General features: G+C 56.2%; 1 protein-coding gene across 2 annotated transcripts; it reads right to left on the bottom strand.

Moving 5' to 3' along the window:
* Window positions 1-251: 251 nt before the first annotated feature.
* On the bottom strand, window positions 252-18,492 carry CERS1 (ceramide synthase 1). Of its 2 annotated transcripts, none has more exons than XM_082622214.1 (7): window positions 18,235-18,492; window positions 15,728-15,887; window positions 11,147-11,327; window positions 8,766-8,927; window positions 8,146-8,293; window positions 7,808-7,917; window positions 252-333 (listed from the first exon to the last, which is right to left on the bottom strand). In XM_082622214.1, exons 1-7 carry the CDS (start codon window positions 18,481-18,483, stop codon window positions 291-293), a joined length of 1,053 nt encoding a protein of 350 aa, XP_082478340.1. In that variant the 5' UTR covers window positions 18,484-18,492; the 3' UTR covers window positions 252-290. The 2 variants fall into 2 exon arrangements, with proteins under 2 accessions (XP_082478340.1, XP_082478341.1); XM_082622215.1 differs by lacking the exon at window positions 252-333 and adding an exon at window positions 5,917-6,047.
* Between the last annotated feature and the right edge of the window lie 3,345 nt (window positions 18,493-21,837).

The raw sequence follows: 21,837 nt of genomic DNA, 5'->3' as shown, positions 1-21,837 counted from the left end.
GACCTGCGGGCTGGGGGCGGGACCGGGGTCCCTGGAGAGACCTGGGCCAGGTCAGGGTCTCGGGGGGCGTGGCCGCGATCCTGAAGTCGAATAGGGACCAATCACGGGGGCGGGGTCTCGAGGGGGCGGCGCAGGGGTCCCGGGAGTGGCCAGGGCGGGGTGGGTTGGGGTGGGGGCGGAGCCTGATAGGGCCAGGGTACAGGGGGTGAATGGGGGAGCCGCGTGGCTGGTCCCCGAGGGCGAGGTTGGGTGGGGCTGGGTCCTGGGCGGCGGGGCCGGGGTCGAGGGGTTCAGAAGCGCTTGTCCTTAACCAGTCCATTCCTCAGCGGCTTCCTGCGAGCCAGAACCGGCCCAGGTTAGCCTAGGGACCCCACGCCACCACGTAGCGCCTCCCACCACCGTCCCGCCCTCCTTGCCCTCCTTTTCCCAGCCCCGCCCCATTCTTCCTCCCAGCCCACAAGGCCAAAAGACCCTGCCATCTGCCTGCTGGGCAAGTGGTCCCTGCTCCTTCCCACAATTAAACCCTCCTCTCCCCTCCCCCCTGGGCCACCCGCGGCTGCTGGAAGGCAAAAGTCACCTACCAACCTCTGCCTGATTTAAGCCCATCGCCTGCACCTGGACCAGCACTTTATCCTCCTCCTCTCCCAGGGAGGCAGAACTGGCCAGAGGCCCCGGCGATCCCACCGGGGGCTCTGGCCAGTTCCTCCCCAACTACAATGGCCCTACCAGGAAAGGCTTCCCAGCCTATGATTCTCCATCCACTGCCCTCTGTCTACACCTGCCAGAGCCCCTACTTTGCTTCCATGTCCTTAAAACAAGTTATGTAGTGTTTTAAGACGAATCAGTACTGTAAGATCCCAGAGAAAGACCCCTAACGTCTAAACAATGTTCATGGTTTGCATATTTCAAACTGTCTATAAAGATGTCTTCTCGGGATTTCCCTGGTGGTGCAGTGGTTAAGAACCCCCCTGCCAATGCAGGGGACACGGGTTCGAGTCCTGGTCCCGAAGGATCCCACATGCCGCGGAGCAACTAAGCCCGTCTGCCACAACTACTGAGACTGCGCTCTGAGAAGCCCACGCACCGCAACGAAGAGTAGCACCCGCTCTCCGCAACTAGAGAAAGCCCACACGCAGCAATGAAGACCCAACATGGCCAATAAATAAATCAATAAATAATTTTTTTTAAAAAGATGTCTTCTCCTGCACCTCAATTTTCCAAAAATGTGCCACCGAGATCGCTCCCATGTGCACTGATGCTCTCCTTAATTCCATCTTCCCTGCCTGTGTTAGTGGCAGGTCTCTGGGCTTCTGACTGGGAGGGGACCTACGCCCTGGGGATCTGCCCAGGCCCACCTTACTGGACTCAACAGGTCTACCCCTGCTCCTCACCGCCACCGCCATCACTTGCTCGGTGTTGTGTCCTGTTTAATTGGCCAGCCTGCTGATGTCAAGACAGCATCTCCCCGCAGTCTTATGGTCACGGCCATTGACCATTCCCATTCCCACGTATAAGAACTCTTCGTGCCTTTGCACATGGTCCATCAGTCTCTGCTGAAGTGAATTCTACAGTCTAGTTTATGTACAACTGTATTAAGTTTTCCGAGCCAGTAATATATTCTCACGATCTAGACCTCAGAAAGCATAGAAAACTCACAGTTCAACCGAGCAGCTCCTAGGGATCTACCACCCTTTGACTTCTGTGTATCCTCAGATACTAGCATATATGCATTACTGTACCCTGCAGCCCTTTGGTTTGTGGAGCACTCTAGCTCAGAGACCGTTCCATATGAGCATGTAAAGACATTCCTGGAGAAGATGGTCTCAGTCACTTTAGTTCGCTCTTCCCTGGGGCTGGAGCCACTGGATGTCCCTTCCTGGGAGCACACCTCCCCCCACCGGCCCACTTCTCCGTGGGCTGCTGCTTTCTCTCGCTGCCACCGCGGGAGCCCTTTATCTGGGAGATCAGAGATAAGCCCCCCGTGGACCTCCCATCTGTCCTATATCTTCAGCTTTGCCTGTTGGTCTTTTAGACAGAGGTGGGGTTCCCAGCTTCTTGAGTCTTCTCATAGTTCAGTTGCTGGACGGCACAGTCTCTCATTTTGACTCGTTTGATTTCACAGCTTCCATTTCTGCATCAACATCTTTGATGCTTTGGGAGTTTGCACTGGGGGCTCATGCGAGATAAAGATGGCTACCAAGCAAGCGTCCCATTGACAGTTAGTTCTTCCTTCCCTCCCGGGATCCTTCTTTGCTAAAGTTTGATGGGCTCAGCTCTGTTCCCACTGTTTTAATTCCTATACTTCCACAGACGGTTTAATACCTCCAAGGATCCGTACCCCTGCCCTGTGCCTCTTTATCAGAGCTTTCCTGTGGTGATTCTGGTTTGTTTTTCTGCACAAGCTTCCAAGTGCCCCCTCCCTCCTCAAAAACAGTGTATTTGCGGGGGAGGGGAGTGCCCAACTAGGGCAAGATGGCCTCTCTGCAGAATCAGATTTACACTTTTTCGTCTCAGTGCACCACAGCGGGAAAGAGAAAATCAGGACGAGGGTGGAAGCTGCAGGGACATGTGGGCAGGCAGAGACTCAGGTGGATTCTGGATGTTTCCTTGAGGATAAGGAGGAGAGGGAGAGAAGGGGGGCTCCCTAGGGTTTTGCAAGGTTTTTCATCCTGAGTTGCCATCAACTGCGATGGACAAATGTTCACGAGAGGTATTTTGCGGTGGGAATGGGGGTTGATTCTGGATATTTAGAAGGTGCTTGGAATGTCAAGCAGACACTGACACAGACAATGGCACTCAGAGAAGCACTGTGAGCTGGGAGAGAAACTTGGAAGTCGGGGTGGCTTAAGTGAAAGGGCCCTGGGAGAGGGGGAGGCCAGACGTGGAGCAGGAAGGCACTAATAAGTGAAGCGGGAGCCCATGTGCCGCAACTAAGGAGACTGCGGGCTGCAACTAAGACCCAGTGCAACCAAGTAAATAAAGAAATATTAAAAAAAAAAAAAAAAAAAAGAAAGTGAAGCAGGGAGCAGAGGCAGACTGGCGATTGCAAAAGGAGGGGTTGGGTTGGGTATGGGGTTTCTTTTGCGGGGGTGACAAAAATGTTCTAAAACCGCAGTGATGGTTTCACAACTCTGTGAATGGACTAAAAACATTGACTTCTACACGGCAAATGGGCAAATTGCATGGTGTGTGAATTCCATCTCAATAAAACTGTTCAAAAAAAGGCGAGGGGGAGTGACCACCAGATTTGTTTGGCATCAGCGGAGCGGACAGGAGTGGTCTCGGGGTGGTGGGGGGAAGACCCCAGAGGGAGCTGGGTTCAAGAAGGGAGGGGAAGGGGGTGCTGTGCTGTAAAGCGGGGCAAAGAGAGGAGGTTTCTCTTCTTGATCAGAATGTCCCTGAGCAGGCAAAGGGGTGGACCGTCGGTGGCCTGGGACGGGGGCCTCAGAGGGAGACGGACCATCTACCAAAGCAGCCAGCCAGCACTAGAGGGTGGATGTCCTCATCCGACTACCCGTTTTCCTGGGGACACGGAGGCCAAGTCATCGAGTGAGGGGACAATGGTGAGGACAGTTGGTGGCCGAGGAGAAGGAAGAGTCTCAGGAGATCAGGCACTGCCCAGGCATCGCTGAGGACCCCTGGCCCCCGTTAGTGCTGCAGCGAGGACCAGATGTGCGGGTCGTGGCTCTTCAGATACAGCGGGGGCAGCTGAGGGCGTCACGGAGGAGAAAGCCGGTGTACGGAGGGGTGGGGTAGCCTCGGGCAGGTCAGCAGACCCAGAGCGGGGTGACGGCCCCTGATGGATGGCGGTCCCAGCAGCCCAAGAGAATGATGGGAGCTTCAGACCGAGGTCGTGACCGGGGTGCAGGGGCCACTGCAGGGGGCCGAAGACAGAGGTCCAGGAGGGGCCCCACGGAGGGGGGTTCAGAAGAGAGAGCCAGCAGGAGCAAAGAAGGCCTCAGTGCTGCTTTGCCACTCGATTTATTCTCCACTCCGGGGTCCTTCAAAGTGGTTCTCAGTCATTGTTTTCTTACTGTTTTCAAATCTAACTGCATTTTCATCATACATGGTCTGCACGATCCTGGTTCTGAGCAACTGAGGTTGCCCTTGTTTTTTTTCAATTTTGAGAAGTGTTCTTGTGCTTAAAAAGAACATCTATTCTTGCTTCGGAGCTGCCTGATGAGGAACATGGACTTTACCTCCTGTGGTCCCATCTTGCCACGGTTTAGGGCTGCATCATGCATATTCTTTCACATCAAAAATTACAGCTGACTTTCTCCTCCTGTCTTTTTACTTACAACTTTTATTTATCCTGGAGTTGAAGTCTTTTAACCAGGTCAGAGGTGGATTTATTTAAAAGCCCAGTCTCGTCATTGTCATGATTATTCCATGTGTGTTTATTTGCATGCCCAATATTTGAGATTCTACCCTCATTCTGCATTACTTACCCTGCTTTTTCTAGCTTTCCTTTCCTGCTTTCACTTTGTTGCACCTGTTTTTGGTTCCATTCTCCCCTCTACACCCTAATAGTGTTAACATAAATACTCAATATAGCCCAAAGGTAATGCCCTACCCTCCTGCAAAATGCAAAGCCACCAATCCTGTTTCAATAATATAAATATTTCAGCTCTAATTTTTTAAAATCTCTCAAATTAGGCATTTAAAAAAATTTTACCCAGATATGTATCAATTTCTCTGCTGACCTCTTGGGGTAGTTTTCTGAAATATTCTCCTAGAGAAGATCTGTGAATGGTAAGCCTTCTTAGTTTTTGTTCCTGTGGATATCCTTTTTATTTTGGGGGTGGGGGTGGGGATGCTGGGGACCAAACCCAGGATCTCATGCAAGCCAACAGGTATCCTTTCTCTTGAGTAACTGTTTTTAAAGTTGTGTATAAGAGTCCCGGTTTCTTGTTACTTCCTTTCAGCATTTGAGGTGATATCTGACTCCAGTCTTCCAGCTTCCCTTGTTGCTGTTAGTCTGTCACTGTTTCGTAGGTCATCTCTTCTTTTCTGTGGCTGTTTCACATTTCACTATGATGTGTTTGGGGCCCGGATGCCTTTGTATTCATCCTGCTTATGATTTATGTCTTGTCACTTTCTGGAAAAATTCTCAGCATTATGTCTTCTCATGTTGTCTCTCCCTATCTATCTCCTATTAGGACTCAGCCACATAATTCTTACTATTCTAGCTGTCATATTTTCCATTTGTTTAGGCTGCATCCTAGGTAATTTCTCTGCAGCTTTCAAGTCACTGATTCTCTTTTCAGCTGTATCTAATCGTTGGAGACTTAACATATATAATAGGTTGAATGGTGGTCCCTAAAAGGATATCTCCACATCCTAATCTCTAGAACTGTGACTGTGACTCTGTTTGGAAAAAGAGTCTTTGTAGATGTAATTAAGTGAAGGAATTTGGGATGAGATCATAGTGGTCTAAATCCAATGACAAATGTCCTTATAAGAGAGAAGAGACCACGTGAAGACAGGAAATGGAGATTGGAGTGATGCAGCCACAAGCCAAAAAACATCTGGAACCCCCAGAAACTGGAAGAGGCAAGGAAGGATCCTCCCCTAGACCTTCAGAGCAAGAGTGGCTCTGCTGACACCTTCATTTCAGGCTTTTGGTCTCTAGAACTGTGAGAGAATAAACCTCTGTTGTTTTAAGCCCCCTAGTTTGTGGTACGTTGTTACGGCAGCCCTAGGAAAGAAATATATTTAACATCCAATGCTATTTTTGATGGTCTCTCATGCCTTTTACATTTTTAATAAACTTTTCATTTTAGAATAATTTTAGATTTGCAGAGGTAGCATAAAGAGCTCCAGGGTAGCCCTTGCCCAAGTCTCCCCGAACGTTGACATTTTATATCTCCACAGTGCATTTATCACAACTAAGAAACCAACGCTAGAACATTGCTATGAGCTAAACCATAGACTTTATTTGAATTTCACCAGTTTTTCCACAGATGTCCCTTTTCTGGTCCAGGATCCCACATTGCATTCAGTCAATCTGAGCTGAGACGGTTCCTCAGTCTCTTGTTTTCCATGACCTGACGATTTTGAGGTGTCCTGACCAGCTCTTTTGTGGCACATTCCACATTCTCATTGCTTTTTATCCCATCTTGTTTTATACCCAACTGTGCTAACTCTAGCCATCCTTAGGGACCAGGTTCTGCGGGTGGTGCCCATGGGGCCAACCATGGCAGCGTGTCCCCAGTCCCCTGTCATTTCTGTATGGAGTTTGTTCTTTGCCATCCTAGTGGGAATGCTGTCATTTGGGGCTGGAGGCGCCAGCCTCCCAACTCACATTCTGGCTGGACATTCCTGGGGGAGACGGGGCAGGGAGCAGGGTGGAGCTAGCTGGTCTGGCTTGCTCTTTGCCTTGGGCTCTGCATTTACAAGGACATCTCTAGGAGTTCACTGTTTTACAGCAGAAAGGTCTTTCAGTTTTAAATTTAGCCAATCAGGTGCCTCCCCAACCTCACCCCTGGAGTTCTCTTTAATCACGGCTTCTTCTGGAAGCCTCTGAGGGTTGGTCAGACTCCTTGGTGAGACCTCACCGATCACTATGCGCAATTCCCAACTCGCATTCGCTGGACATCGACAATCCGACACCCTCAAAACTAGACTCCCAACCCCCTACCCCCACCAGTGCACATGGCCCTGCCCTGAGTCCCATCTCGGTAAATGGCAGCTCGAGCCAGAGGTCTTGGGTCATCTTTGATTTTTTTATTTCTGTTTCACCTACATCCAAAGCAAGTCTGGTTATTCTACAACAGAGTTGGGATCTGACCACTGGGGTGACCTCACCTGCTGCCCAGCCCTCTTGTGTCCACAATCCCTGCTCAACTGCCTGACTCCTCTCTAACCTGGGCACTGGCTTTTTGGCTGCTCTGGCAATTCCCCCAGTTCTTTGCTCCCCTTCTCATGTTTTTCAAGGAGAGTTTTTAAAAATCTCTGCTTCTCTCATCCTCCTCCCTGTCCATTCTGACCCACACTTCATTGCACGCTGAGCTCACTGCTTCCCCGAAACCATCTTTCCCAGGTTGGTCACTGATGACCTCCCAGGGGCCAAATCAGAGGGTCTGCTGCGGAGCGCCCTGCGAGCCTTCAGCAGCCCCCATCTCACTGCTGCTCAACCACTCCTCACATTGACTGTGGGGCGCTGCACATCTTGGACCCTGCTGGTCACCCCAACCTGCCTCCATTCACTCCTGGGGCCCCTCCAGGCCAGGGGCTTTGGGCGCCATCTGGCTCACATCCCAGGGCTGGCAGTCCCGAGGCCCCTACCTCCAGGACGGCCGAAGAGGCCCCTTTGGCTCGTCATACCTACAACTCCCACCTGGGCCTGAACCCCCGGCCCCATCTCCTGCTTGGCTGACCAGTGGTTGCCCCGCTGGACCAGGGAGTATTAGCCCGAACAGAGCCCGGGCTCCCTGGGCCGCCCATGGCACCCCCTCACCGCCCCCTTCCACTGCCACCTGCTTAGAGGTTGCCGTCAGGCCTGGAAAACAGCTGCTCCTCAGCACTGGGCTTGGCCCTCACGGCTCCCACCACTGAGACCCTGATTCTCACCCGTCACCTCTCTACCCCCACCTTCCTCGCTGTCTGTCCTGACAGCATCTAACTCTGTCGCTATATCGTCCATGCCTTTATTGCAGTCTCTCTTTTGGATGCAGGCTCCGGGGGGGGGCAGCGTCAGCATCAGCCTCATCCGCTGCCGTGTCTCCAGGGCCTACCCACAGAGCGCGCTCGATCAGACAGACGTGGATAAGGAATGAACTAGGGCTGGGGGCCCCTCCACACTCACTCAGCTTTGCTGGGCTTGGGGCTCAGGGCCTCTGCTGTGTCATATTCCCGCACGTCCTTCAGCTCACGCACCTGGCCCGTCAGCACCTTGGCAGCAAAAGCCACGATGTACTGTGGGAGGGGAAAGCACAGGTGAGAAGAGAGCCCCGTCCCCGACCTCGCTGCCCTCCTGATGGTTGGGGGCTCCTGCCGCCGGCCCTTTGCACGTTGCCTAACATGCCCCTCCTCCCTGGGAGTGCGTGAGAAGGGCGTGCACCTGGAACGCTCCTTGGGGACGCGGACCAGGACAGGACTGGCATCTGAGAAGAAGGGGGTGGCGAGTTGTGAGCGCCAACTCACCAGGAACCAGTAGAGGTTCATGAGGGTGAGCAACAGCAGGAGTGCGTTGAAGAAGAAGTAGAAGGGGATGTCAGGCACCGACCGCAGGCTGCAGTAGCTCGTGGCATACAGGACCTTGAGCGGGAACCAGTAGAGGCGGAACCAGAACCTGCAGGAGGGAGGGGCGGGTCGAGGAGGCTGTGGGGGAGAGGGGGAGGGGAGCCCCCTCCCTTCCCCCCGGTCCCTGTACTGTGCCGTCTGGACTCATCCATCTGCCCTGCACATCCCCACCCATCCATGTCTCCTTACCCGACCCTTGTTCATTCCTGCCCAGCTGTCTCCATTCCTGTTCTGTCCTTTCCTGCCCAGCTTGCTTATTCCCCACTCGCGCCCTCTGCTGTCCCACCAGGCCCCGCCCATGTCGCCGTGGTCCTGTCTGGCCCCTCCCACCTCACCAAGCCTCCACCCACCTCACCAGGACCCACCCCTTCCCTGCCCACCCGCCTCTCTAGGACCCACTTCCTTCCTGCTTGGCTCCACCCACTCTCATAAGCCCCACTTCCTTCCCGGCCTGGCCCCGCCTACCTCCACCAGGTCCCCTTCCCTTCCACTAGGCCCCGCCTCCTCCCCTGCCGGCTCACCAGCTGAGGCTGAAGCTGAGGCACCCCAGGTCTGCAGCCAGGGCGTGAAGCCGGTGGTGGGATCCTCCGCGGGACTTGAAGTAGACATTGAGCTTGGTGAACTCCAGCTGTACATCACTGATGTCATGCAGGAAGAGCACAAGGATGCCCACCTTGTGGTACCTGAGGAGAGAGGGCTGGTTACCCTGGGACCCCTACCCGCACCGAGGCTCCCAAGCACAGGCCCCCTTGGCCACCCCTCCCGTGGGTCTGTTCAGGGCTGTCCTCCCTGGCCCATCTGCCCTGCCCATCCCCCACTCACAGGGCTAGGTCAGCAGTAACACCCAGGCTGCACCCGTCCTGTGGCAGCCACACCCAGGCTCAGGAACCTCCCTGGAAGTGCCCTCTCTGATCCTTCCTCATCTCTGTGACCTCTGACCCTCCATGACCCCTGACCCTCACAGGCCTGGGTCATTCTGTGCCCAGATAACCCACACTTTAAACATGACTGCCTTACTGATGCTCCCAGGTTTGTACATTGAAACTGAGCACTGCTGCAAACTGCAGACTTGCCTGGGAAAGGCCGCACCCCCACCAGGATCTGACGAAGGCTGGAGCGCCGTCCCTATCCACCCTTCCGCCTCACAGCTGCTTGGTGCGTGAGTTCAGCCTGGATGTGGCTGTGCACCTCTGTCACCGTCTTCATGGCCACTCTGCCCTCCTCACAGCCACAGGCTGTTCTCATCCCCTAACATCCCTGGTGTTCCCAGAGCCTTCCTTCACCAACTTTCAGTCTCGGCTCACCTGTCACCCCTGACCACCCCACCTAACCTCACCACCTCTTCAGTCCTTATCTTCCAACTTGAACTTTCCATAGTGATCACCTTCAAACAAACCGTTAGTTCTTTTCTTTCATGTTTTTGTGTGGGGGGGGGTTGTTATCTGATTCTACCCTCTAGAGCAGGGCTGTCTAATAAATTTTCAAGAATGATAAGAATGTTCTAAATCTGCATTGTCCAATACAGGAGTCACCAGCCACATACTGGGCTGAGGTACAGAATGTGTGATTTTATTTAAGTTTAATTAAAGTTGACATGACCACCTGTGGCCAGCAGCTACTGTGCTGGAGGGCACAGCTAGTCCAACAAGAATAGAATTTGAGGGGCTTCCCCGGTGGCGCAGTGGTTGAGAATCTGCCTGCCAGTGCAGGGAACACAGTTCGATCCCTGGTCCGGGAAGATCCCACATGCCGCAGAGCAACTAAGCCCGTGCACCACAACTACTGAGCCTGTGCTCTAGAGCCCGTGAGCCACAACTACTGAGCCCACATTCTGCAACTACTGAAGCCCACGCGCCTAGAGCCCGTGCTCTGCATCAAGAGAAGCCACCGCAATGAGAAGCCCGCACACTGCAATGAAGAGTAGCCCCCACTTGCCACAATTAGAGAAAGCCCGCGCGCAGCAACAAAGACCCAACACAGCCAAAATAAATAAATAAAATAAATTTAAATTTAAAAAAATGAATAGAATATGAGCTGTACATGTCGTTTTAAATTTTCTTTAAAAAAAATTTTTTTTTGAGTTTCCATGTTCAATTTTTATTTTTTAAATATCTTTATTGGGGTATAATTGCTTTACAATGTTGTGTTAGTTTCTGCTGTACAGCAAAGTGATTCAGTTATACATATATATATTCTTTTTCAGATTCTTTTCCATTATGGTTTATCACAGGACACTGAATATAGTTTCCTGTGCTATACAGTAGGACCCTGTTGTTTATCCATCCTATATATAATAGTTTGCATCTGCTAATCCCAATTTCGTTTTAAATTTTCTATCAGCAACATTAAAAAAAAAGTAAATAGGAAGAGGTAAAATTAATTTTAATAATATATTCCAATTGACTCAGTATATCCAAAATGTCATCATTCAACATGTAAATGATATAACAAAGGGACTGCAAGATATTTTCACTCTCCTTTACCCTTGGAATCAGGGTGGCTTTCACACATACAGCACGCTGTGGTTTGCACAGGCTCTGCCTTGAAGCACTACGACCATGTGCGGTGGCCACAGCGGGCTCTGGAACATCATGTTTTGTCTACTGTGTTCATGGCTGTGCCCCCAGCAGCACCTGCCACATGGCAGGTGTTCAGTAAACACTTGCTTTGTGACCTGGCCAAGGGTGCCATCCAGGAGGAGCTGGAGGGGGACAGATGGGGTGGGGGCAGGGTGGTGCCTCTCTGCACCTGTTTTGCCCCATCACTTCAGAATCTCTCTTCAGAAACCTCTCCCACAGACACCCCCATACCCCCCACCCAGGCATTAGCCTCTGCCCTGCGCCAGCCTCTTGCCACTGCTCATGCCAGTGCCCTCCACCCTCCTGTCCCCTCCTGGACTCACCGGAAGGCGTAGGACGAGATAATGAGGACCAAGGTGACCACATGGTGGATGAGCATGACCACTGAGTCCTTGCGCCAGGCATCCAGGTATAGCGTGGCATAGATGGAATGGCCGTAGAAGCTTCCCTGTAGTAGGTAGGCAACTGCGATGTCCCGTGGTACCGCCATGCCCGTCTTCCAGTCTGGGGAGGGCCACACCGTGCCGTCAGGGACCTGCAGGGCCTCCGGGACCCGCAGGCGACCCCGAGCACTCCCTCAAGCCGGGCATGGGTCCTCTGCGTGCTGGGCGTGCCAACCCGTCTCTGTAGCTGTTCTGGTCGCTGGTTTTCTGTTACCCATTCTCGTCATTGTTTATGAATAGGCATTACTTTTTAGAACAGTTCTAGATCTACAGAAAAAGGTGCTCCTACCCTGAAATTGGTCCTTTGCAGAATTTCCAACTGTGCCCCAGGCCCCCTTCCCGTCTTCTCTTACCAGGCTCGCTCAAGACACCTGGTCCTGGGTGCTGCCCTCCCAGCAAATCCCCAAACCGATGGAGGCTGCCACCTGCCTTGCTGGGCTGGCCAAGCAGCTGAGGCAGAAATCACACACTTTCCAATGCCCATGAGTGCGGGCTCTCCCGCAGAGCGAGCCCGGCTCCACCTCCCCTCCTGCGGCCACCTCCTGCCCCCCACCCCTGCACATGTGCCACCCGCACTCAGGCCTTGTGCCTTCCCAGGGGACATCGCTCCCCCCACCACCTCCGCCTCCCCTCCTCAGTCCATCACCAAGGACTCTGCCCGAATTGACCTAGAACTCCAGACTGTGCCCTGCTGTCTGCGGCTCCTTCTTTGTCTACCCCCGTAATGGCCTCCCCGGGCTCCATCCCTGGTCTCCTGTCCCTCCCCCTCCAAGCCTCAGCGATCTGGAGCTACACCCTCAAGTCCCCCTGGAGGCCAGCTATCCCCTAGATGCCTCCTATGCTGCCACCTCAGTGACAGCCCTTCGTCTGTACCCTGGTCCTGCCTGCAACAGAGATCCACTTGGACCTCTATCTGGGGGTCCCTCTTTGGTCCCCACCTCCACTCACTTGCCCTGCCCCCACTGCCCCCACCCTGGTCCAGGTACCGCCATCTCCTAGTGCTGCCCCAGCTTCTCCCGGCCTCCAGAGCCTATTCCCGACTGTCCATTCTCCCCACAGCAGCCTCGATGGCTGTGAATACACAGACCCCATGATCTGGCAAGTCCACTCTTGGCCTGTGCCCAAGGAAACTGAAAACAGGGACTCAAGAGACCCCTGTATACTCATGTCCACAGCAGCACTAGTCACAATCATCAAAAGGGGAACAGCCCAAATGTCCATCAGCAGGTGACTGGGTACATAAAATGTGGTAAATCCACGTTTCGTGTATCCACGTAATGTGGAATATTATGCAGCCCTAAAAAGGAAAGAAGCATTGACACACACTACAACGTGGATAAACCTCAAAAACATTATGCTGAGTAAAAGAAGCCAGACACAAATGGGCACATGCAATCACATACCAATGATTCCATGTATATGAAATGTCCAGAACAGGCAGATCCATAGAGACAGAAAGTGGATTAATGGTTGTCAGGGGCTGGGAGAGGGGTGATAGCAAGCTGCTAATGGGGACGGGTCTCCTTTTGGGGATGATGGAAATGTTCTGGAACTAGATAGACACGGTGCTTGCGCAACACTGTGAATGTGCTAATTGCCACTGAATTGCTCACTTTAAAATGGTGAATTTTTAAAAGTTGTGGTAAAAAAATATATATAACATAAAATTTACCATCTTAACCATTTTTAAGTTTAGTGGCACTAGGTATATTCACACTGTTGTGCAACCAATCTCTAAAACTTTTTCCATGTTGTAAAACTGAAACTCTGTTCCCATTAGACACTGCCTCTCTGTTCCCCCTTCCCCAGCCCGACACCCACCATCCTACCTTCTGTCTCTATGGATTTGACGACCCTAGGTGCCTCACGTAAGTAGCATCACACAATATCTGTGTTTCTGTGACTGGCTAAAATGGTTAATTCTGGGAATTCCTTGGCAGTCCAGTGGCTAGGACTCCGCACGTCCATTGCAGGGGGCATGGGTTCGATCCCTGGTCGGGGAGCTAAGATCCAGCGAGCCGCGCAGTGCGGCCAAAAATAAATAAATAAAATAGAATGGTTAATTCTATGTTATGTAAATTTTACCTAATTTAAAACAATGAAAGACACCTGACAGATCACTCATCCCCGACTTGAACACGTCCAGGGCTCCCCAAGGCTCGGTAGCAAAACTCACACTCCTGGCTGGGTCTCCCCCCACGTTCCGTGCACAGCCTCGTGGCAGTGCTGCAGTCAGCAGAGGGGGGCCTCCCCACACCTGCCAAGTGTCTCTGTCCCTCTTGAGAAGGAAGGGACGTGGAGGCACCCTCTGTGGAAACGGGACACCCTCTTTTCCACCTATCACACTGAAGAGACTGCTACAGTGGAAAGCACCCCCTCTCCAGCTTTGGGCCCCAGATCTGGGGCAGAGGGAAGAGGGCAGCAGATAATTCCCCATCTGGGCTGCGTCTGCACCTCCCTGCACGTTGCGGGGTGAGGTGGGCCGGGCTCTGTCTGTGGACCTCCAACCTCCTCTCCACGCACACCCCGCCTGCTGCTCTGGCCTCTCCATGTCACTCCTGCCTCATCCCCCTCCCCGATCTCCAGGATCAGCCACCTGGGCATCCCACACCCAGCTCCTGGTCTCCCCCAAACCTGCCTCACCCTGGCGTCAGCCCCATCCTCCTTCTCTCTCACACCCACCTCTGGTTTGGCAGTGAATCCTATCAATTCTGCTTTCAAAACTTTTTTCTTTTTTTTTTTTTTTGTGGTACACGGGCCTCTCTCACTGCTGTGGCCTCTCCTGTTGCGGAGCACAGGCTTCGGACGCGCAGGCTCAGCGGCCACGGCTCACGGGCCCAGCCGCTCCGCGGCATGTGGGATCTTCCCAGACCGGAGCACGAACCCGTGTCCCCTGCATCAGCAGGTGGACTCTCAACCACTGCGCCACCAGGGAAGCCCCAAAACATTTCTTAAATCAGCCACTTCTCTCCCCGCCACAGCCCTGTCCTGGGCAGAGCACACCGGCTCCTGCCCTCAGCCCCACCCTTAGGTCGTCCTGTCAACGTCCCCCCTCTGCTCATGGCCCTATGGTAAAGACCCCCACTGCTCCCACCCCACCTGACTGGGCTCCTTGCTGCTTCTGATCAGCCAGTAGCGTGTCTGTCCGACAGTGGCCTTTGCATTTCCCATCTGCCCCAGGTTCCTCCCAGTCCCCACTCAAAAGTCACCTTTGGTGGGACCACCCCCATCCCTGTAGAAGATGCCCTCCTCCCCGCCTCCTAGACACCCCGCATCCCATGCTCCTCTCCTCACTCAAGTTTTCTCATCTGCACTATCACCGTTAACAGATTTCCTATTTCACGTTAACAGATCTGTCACCCCGAAACACAAGGGTGGGGGGCTTTCTCTGGCCTACCCACAGTTGTGTCAGCACAGCACCCGGTACACAGTAGGTACTCAATAAGCACGCCTGCCAAGAAGCAGCTAACGTGCAAGTGTGCTATCACAGCATCGTTTATAAGCAGGAACCAGAGGCAACTCCATGCTCGAAACTTCAATTACAGAGAGAGAGTTCAATTACAGTTCATTCTCATAAAGGAAAATTGAATGACAGCTCAAACCTCCCCTCTAGGGATTTATGACACGGGAAATGTGCGTGTGTTACACGGGAAAAGTGGCCATGTGGGCAGCATGGTCACAAGACAGACAGGTGCAGCGCAGGGGTGCCCAGCTCCCTGGTGCCACCAGGAGCCCTCTCAGGATGTTTACATCACACGGCAGGAAACACGTCCATGTGTGTCCCTGATACACGGTCTGGATGGTCAGCACAAGAGTAGAGAAGCCTGACCCCTCATCACAGACTGAGTTTTCTACATCGGCCTGCTGGCTGGTAACAGAGGACAGTGCAGTCAAATTCCTGCCCATCCCACCCAGAGCTCAGGCCTTGATGACACCGACGTCAAATCCAATCAATGGATGCAGCCACTCTCACCATCTTTATCTCCTTGCCAAGCTGGTCCAAGCCACATTGGTCCCTTGCCTAACCCCTGGGCCCAGCTCCCCTCCTTACCCAGGATTCATCTGTCTCTACATGGCAGCCAGAAGAAGGTTTTTTTATAATCCACAAACCCATCCCATTTAGGATGAAACTCAAGCTCCTGCCATCCTCCTCTCGTCCCCAAATATCAAGCTCATGCAAGCCCCAGGACCTTTGCACGTGTTGGACTGCTTGCCTGGGCCCACACAACGGATCCCCTCCTCTAGGATGTTTCCCTGAGTCCTGACAGGGACAGGTGCCCCCTTTTCTGGCCCCAGGGCCCCTTCATCGCCCTTGTCTCAGAGCAGACATCCAGCATGGGATGTCTGATGAGTGTCCAGCTCCCCCATCCCTTCAGAGTACTGAAGGTACTCTCCAGTACCCTTCTCTGAGTTCAAAACAGGGCCCTCCCCCAACCTGCCCCATCCCGGCAGGTCCCCTACCATAGAAGACGGAGGGTGGGTCGTGAAAGAAGGGGTAGTCAGTGCCGAAGAGCAGGTAGGTGCTGTAGCTCCAGGCGCCCAGGTAGAAGAGAAACTTCCAGGCGCTCTCAGGCATCTTGGCGGCATCTCTAGGCTGGAGGCGGCACCGCTTGGCTAGGGGCTACGGGTGAGAAGGCGGGCGGCCATCAGCACTGGGGGCCAAGGGCCGCTGCTCCAGGGTAGGGAAACCAAGGCCCAGGGACTCCCCAGGCCAGGCAGTGCCGGGCCCGGTACCCACAGCCTCCTGGAACGTAACCAGAGCCCACGTGTACCTGCCAAGGGCTAAACTTAGTGCCCAGCTGTCCAGCCGCAGCCGCAAGGGGAGGGGAGCGATGGGGGAGACCTGGGAGGAAACGTGAGGGGAGGCTGTGAGGGGAGGAGGGGGACACGTGGGTGTAAAGCAAGGGAGACCAGTGGGGTCAGTCCAGGGGACTGGGGGGCTTGGGGGGGTGGTCTCAGGGGGAGCCAGAGGTATGACAAAGAGGAAGGATTAAAGAGAAGACTTGGAAGGGGCTGTGGGGGTGAACCTGTAAAGAGAACATGGAGGGGAATATGGGGCATCCGGGGGAACATGGGGGGCTGGAACCCTAGCAATCCCCATGGGGGAGGAACTTGAGGGAAGGGGGTGCCTCAGAGGAGGAATTGGGGAGTCCAAAGAGGAACGGGGGCTGGGGAAGATGGGGTGGGTAGGTGGGGGAGGACATGGGAACTCAGGGGAGACGAGGAAGAGAGGATGGGGTGGAGGGAGAAAGAGGGTCAAGGAAAGGATATCGCAGATGGGGGGACCTGAGGGGACAGCAGGGAGGGGACAAGAGAAGTGGGAGCATGCAACGGTGAGGCATGGAGGAATTTCAGGGGCCCAGCGCCCCTGGAGTCCTGGGGGCAGAGCCTCAATCTCCCAGGGGGCGGGGCTCCAGAGCTGCCGGCCAAGCCCCGCCCCCCTCGGCGAAGCTGAGGGGGCCGGAGCACCAACAGTCGCCATGGAGACAGCCAGAGCCAGCTCCGGTAACCCATGGCAACCACACGACTGCCAAGAAGATGAGCTTTGGAGAAAGAGGCAGCCCCTCCGCCCGTTTCTTGGGAAGGGCAAGCCACGAACTGGAGTGAGTGCCCGACGTCCGGGGATTCTAAAAGTGAGGGGCCCGTGACCTTGCTGTCCCCCACCCAGCTCCCTCAGGAACGTGGGGAGGAAGTCTGCTCCACCCTGGTGGTCCCAGAGCAACCATATCCCCCTCCTGGGCTCTGGCCCTCGTCGTCCTGGACCTCCCACTGCCCAGCTGGAAACTGGGAAGGTGGGGGAAGCAACAAAGCCAGATTGGGACCAGGGCTCACCTACGGAGGGGCCCTAGTCATGCCTGCCTCCCCCTCCCTGGAGCAGCGTGGTGGCTGGGGTCTCTAACCCCCATGTGGGTCATATGGGGGTGGGAGTGGGGACAATGGCAGCCAGACAACACCCCATCCCTGACTTAACAAGGGCCAGCCTCTGCCCAGCCAGAAGAGAAAGGTCCCTTTGTTGGCTCCAGGCACTCTGTCCCTGCACCCCCTGCCACCTCCAGTCAGACGGGCGGAGTGACCCCAGCTGGTCCTCAGGGAAGTCACAGCCAAGCTTGGAGCCCAAACGCCTTCCAACGAGCTCCCATAGCAGCGACCCCTCCCCAAGGATGGGAGGGAGGCCAGGCGCCAATGTCATCCCCACAGTCACTCTCCAGCTGGGGAGGTGGCCTTCCCAGGCTCGCCGGAAACTGAGCAATTCGGTGGCGACCCCTTGGAGCCCGCACAGTCCAGCTTCGCAGACCCAGGCCGTGCCACCTCCCCCAAAGGCTGCGAACACGGCGTGGCCAGGGAGCCCAGGCCTTTGCATCCCTTGATCGGAGGGTGGCGCTGACTCCAGACAGACGAGCGGCAGCGACTGGGCAGCTCCTGCCTCTTCCCGGTCGCAGCGGACGAGCCAGTCCCGCCGCCGCCGCACCGACCCCGGACACCGATCCGGTTCCGAGCGTGCCCCAAATGACCCGGAGGCGCAAGGCACACGCAGCCCCTGTGCGCCGAGCCTTCTCTGCCCGTGTCCTCCGCTCCTCTGTCCCCAGCTCCGCTAGGTCCGAAAGAGTGCGCAGCAGACAAGGCCCTCCCACCGCCTGGGGCCCCCTTGTCCCGCACTGACCGGACCGGTTCCCCCACATCTTGAGCATCCTACCCTTGTCAGGGTCCCCACGTCCCAGGCTTCCCCCAGCCCGGCCACACCCCCACATCCACTCGCAACCCCACCCCGCCCTGACCCAGAGGGGCAAGTGGCGGCCCAAGATTCCGCGTCCCGAGCTCCTCCAGCCTGAGGCTCGCCACGTTCCAGTCACCCTGGTCCGCGGAGACATAACGGGGCGCGCGGCGGCCCTGGGTCCCCTCCCCGGACTCCCTAACATAACGGCCCCACAGCCCGGGACCCCCACGTCCCAACCCCCAGCAGCACTGACCCGAAAGAGGCGCGAAGTGGCCGCCGAGCGCAGCGCGGTCCAGCCGAGTGCGCAGAGAGCCAGCAGCAGCAGTTCGGGAGGCGCCAGGTGCGCGTGCTCGGCCAGGCCGCGGCGCGCCAACCCCCAGCCGCAGTCCGCGCAGCCCCGCGCCGCCGCCAGCGCACTGCCCCAGCCGCGCTGCACCAGCTGCGCGTAGCTAGGCATGGGCTCAGGCGCCGCCGGCCCCGCCGCGGTCCCTGCCGCCGCCATGCCGTCCGCTCCCGGCCGTCCCGGCGGTCTGCGCCCGCCCACGGTGGCCACCGGAGCCGCGCGCCCCGCGTCACGCGCCGCAGTTGGGCCGGGGGCGCGCTGGCCGTAGCCCGTGGGACGGAGGGGCGGGGCCAGCGCTAGCTCCGCCCCGCAGGGACGCGGGGCCGGGGCGCGCAGGAGCTGGGTCCCCCGGAGGCAGCAGCGGGGACCTCGGGCGTACAAGTCCTGGCGTTGTCGCGCCGCGTCCTGGAGGCGGGCCAGCGATCTGGCTCATTTTCCAGTGGAGGAAACCCAGGCGCGGGGGAGGGGGGAGGGGGGCGACCGGGGGGTGGAGGGGGTGTCTGCCTGGCGCCCGCCTGAGCTAAACCCGAGTAGGGCCGGAGCGGCCCCGTGTCCCCATCCCTCGTCCCCGCTTGGATGCCCTTGTCCATCCTGGGCTCCTTCACCCCACCAGGCTGTGTCCGCAACATGGGGCAAGGTGAGCACCAGCAGGCCGTGCCCAGGACCAGCGATTCTCTCTTTCCCAGGCCCTCCAGCATGCTTCTCGCCCTGTCCCACACTCAGGCCTCACCATCCCCCCGCCTGAGGGCCACCTGCTGCTCTCTGTGACCCTGAGGACCTGGCAGGCCTCTCTGAAGCGGGTTAACACAGGCCTTCAGGGAGGCCAAGGGAGTGGGTGCCCACGTGGAGGAACTCAGGCTGGATCAAGACCACCACTTCATTGGGACCACCCCCATGATCTTCCACCATACACCGACCAGGCCCTGTGTCCAAAGCCCCCAGTGGCCATCACCGAAGGCACCGGTCACCTCTTGGGGACATCGTCTCGCCTGACACTGGTAGCCGTCATCCCAGCCCCGGGACTCCCGCACACCTGTGCCGTGCCCCTCCCTTCTCCCCATCTAGGAGTCCTCCCACAGCCTTCCGAGGTGGGAGGAATCAGTGTGGGCCCTGCAGGAGCCAGGCTGGGTCCCATATGGCCACCAGCCTGACCTGACCTTCAGGTGCACAGGTGAAAACAGAGGGGAGGTCAAAGGGGCCCTCATCCCTCCTCCTTCCCCTCACCCTCTGTCCTGCAGCAATCCAATTCTCCCCACCTTCAAATGTTCCCAGAATCCAGCCACTTCTCTGCACCTGTACAGCCTTATGCGACCCTCGGCCACCCTTGTGCCTCCTTCCTAGTGTCTCGGCCTCCTCCTCACCCCACTCAGAGGCCAGAGGAAATCTACCTGTCCCTCCTCTGCTCACAGCCCTCCATGGCTCCCATCATGCAGAGTAAAAGCCCATCTCCTCACTGTGACTCACAACCTATCCTCACGCCCTTCTCTCTCCATCTTTCTCCTTCCGTTCCAGCCACATTGGCCTCATAGCTGGAGGTGGCTCTCCAACACCCCAAGCAGTCCTGCCGCAGGGTCTTTCACTGGCTGTTCCCTCTGCCTAGAATGCTGTTCCCCCAGGTATTGGCAGGGCTCCTCCTTCACCAACTTCAGGCTTTACCTACAAATGTCACCTGCTTGTTGCACCTCCCTGATCCCCCCATCAGTCTTCTCCTTGGCACTTGTCACCATCTGTCCTGCTGTACCTCTTACTCATTATTTTTGAATGTGCACTCCATGTGGGCAGGGGTTCATCTGTCCAGTTAAGGTAACTAATGCCACAGCCAGCGTGGCAAGCAGACGGGGGCTAAGGGGTCCCGGCCTGCTGGACATGCCCTCATAGGTCCAGTCGGGCCTGTGGGGCAGCCCTGTACCATCCCAACCACCCACCTCTGCCCTCCCACCCAGGCACTATCTGGTCACTATGGCACCCATCAGTAATGGGAGAGGTGCCCCCATCCACCAGCCCCAGCCCAGCCTCCAGTTTCATTTTGGCAGGGCCCAGATAGGAGGCTGCCAATGTGTGGGTACAGAGCAGAAACAGAAAGTGGCTCCTGGTGCTGGCAGCTGGGAAACAGCTCCCAGGCACCAGGGGCTCAGTGAGGGGCTGCCGAGGTCCCAAGGATGGCACCCATACCCTGCCCCACCTGAAAGGGCAGGCCTCCTCTTCCCCAGGGAGCTCATCTCAGCCCTCACTCCCCCTACACACCACCACCCCTGCCCTGATGCTGGGCATGCCCCATGTGGGCATCCATACCAGGCAGGGAGGGGCTGGGGACGGGTCCTGATGCTTGGGGTCCCTTGCTCTATGTCTTGTCTTGGCAATCAAGGACAGGGTTTCCCAAGGCCACCTCCGAGGCCAGGCTCTCAGAGCCCAAGTGTCTTTCTTTCCCTACCCAGACACTGGCCCAGAGACAGAGCCCTGTCCAGCTCACTGAGTCCAGTGTGGCCTCAGGGTCTTTGCACAGGCTGTTCCTACTGCCCAGGATGCTCGTCGCCCCAGAACCTGTCCTGGCAGATCCTTCTTCTTGTTTTGGTGGACACAGCTTAACAGTGGCCTCGTCCCGGAGGCCCCGGCCATTCCCCTCCCTCCCTCTGTTGTTTTTTTTTTTTTTTTTGATTGATTGGCTGCGTGGGTCTTCGTTGTTGCGTGTGGGCTCTCTCTAGTTGCGGTGAGCAGGGCCTACTCTTCTTTGTGGTGCACTGGCTTGCGGTGGCTTCTGTTGCGGAGCACGGGCTCTAGGCACGCGGGGTTCAAGGAGTTGCAGCACATGGGCTCAGTAGTTGTGGCTCGCGGGCTCTAGAGCGCAGGCTCGGTCGTGGCGCACGGGCTTAGTTGCTCCGCGGCGTGTGGGATCTTCCCAGACCAGAGCTCGAACCCGTGTCCCCTGCATTGGCAGGCAGATTCTTAACCACTGCACCACCAGGGAAGCCCTTAGCTTCTTCTTATCGAGGGGCGCTCACTATGCATTTCTCTCTGTGGGCAGGGAGCTCGGTGCTTTGGCCACAGCAGTGCTCCGGCACCCACAGCCCCGACCACAGTGGGTCTGTCTTGGCTCATGACTCACCACAGGGCAGCAAGGAGCAGGGGTCTGGGCCGCTGATGTTTACTCCTGTGAGGACCTGGTACACACCCTCCCCACTTGGCTGAGCCTGAGTGCTTCTGGCACCCTCACCACCTGCAGACCACCCAGGGGTCCTGCGTTTAAATCCTGGTGCCCCTTGTGATGGCTGTGACTTCTCTGTGCCGCAGTTTCCCTGGATGCCAACTGGGCTTGGGGGACATGGCTGTGCCACCTGCAGCTCAGCCACATGAGGTGGCTGTTTGAGGGCAGGGGAGTCTGTACAGCTGCTGCTCACAGACCCTGGTCACCAGAGCCCCCTCCCAGCAACAGCCCTGGGTGATGGTGCCCAGGCCACTCCCATCTGAGCCTTGGTTCCCACATGCTCCCCTCAAAATGGCTAGAGCAAACATGGA

Source organism: Mesoplodon mirus, assembly GCF_964341445.2.
Source record: "Mesoplodon mirus genome assembly, chromosome: 5".
NCBI classification, from domain to species: domain Eukaryota; kingdom Metazoa; phylum Chordata; class Mammalia; order Artiodactyla; family Ziphiidae; genus Mesoplodon; species Mesoplodon mirus.
This window is presented reverse-complemented; position numbering and strand designations above follow the sequence as displayed.

Coding starts and splice junctions, on each gene's coding strand:
- CERS1 (XM_082622214.1), bottom strand. CDS start 18,483: ATGGCGGCGGCAGGGACCGCGGCGGGGCCGGCGGCGCCTGAGCCCATG. Junction 8,928..11,146: donor ATCTCGTCCTACGCCTTCCG/GTGAGTCCAGGA, acceptor CTCTCTCCTCAG/GTACCACAAGGTGGGCATCC. Junction 334..7,807: donor CCCAAGCCCAGCAAAGCTGA/GTGAGTGTGGAG, acceptor TCTGGCTCGCAG/GAAGCCGCTGAGGAATGGAC.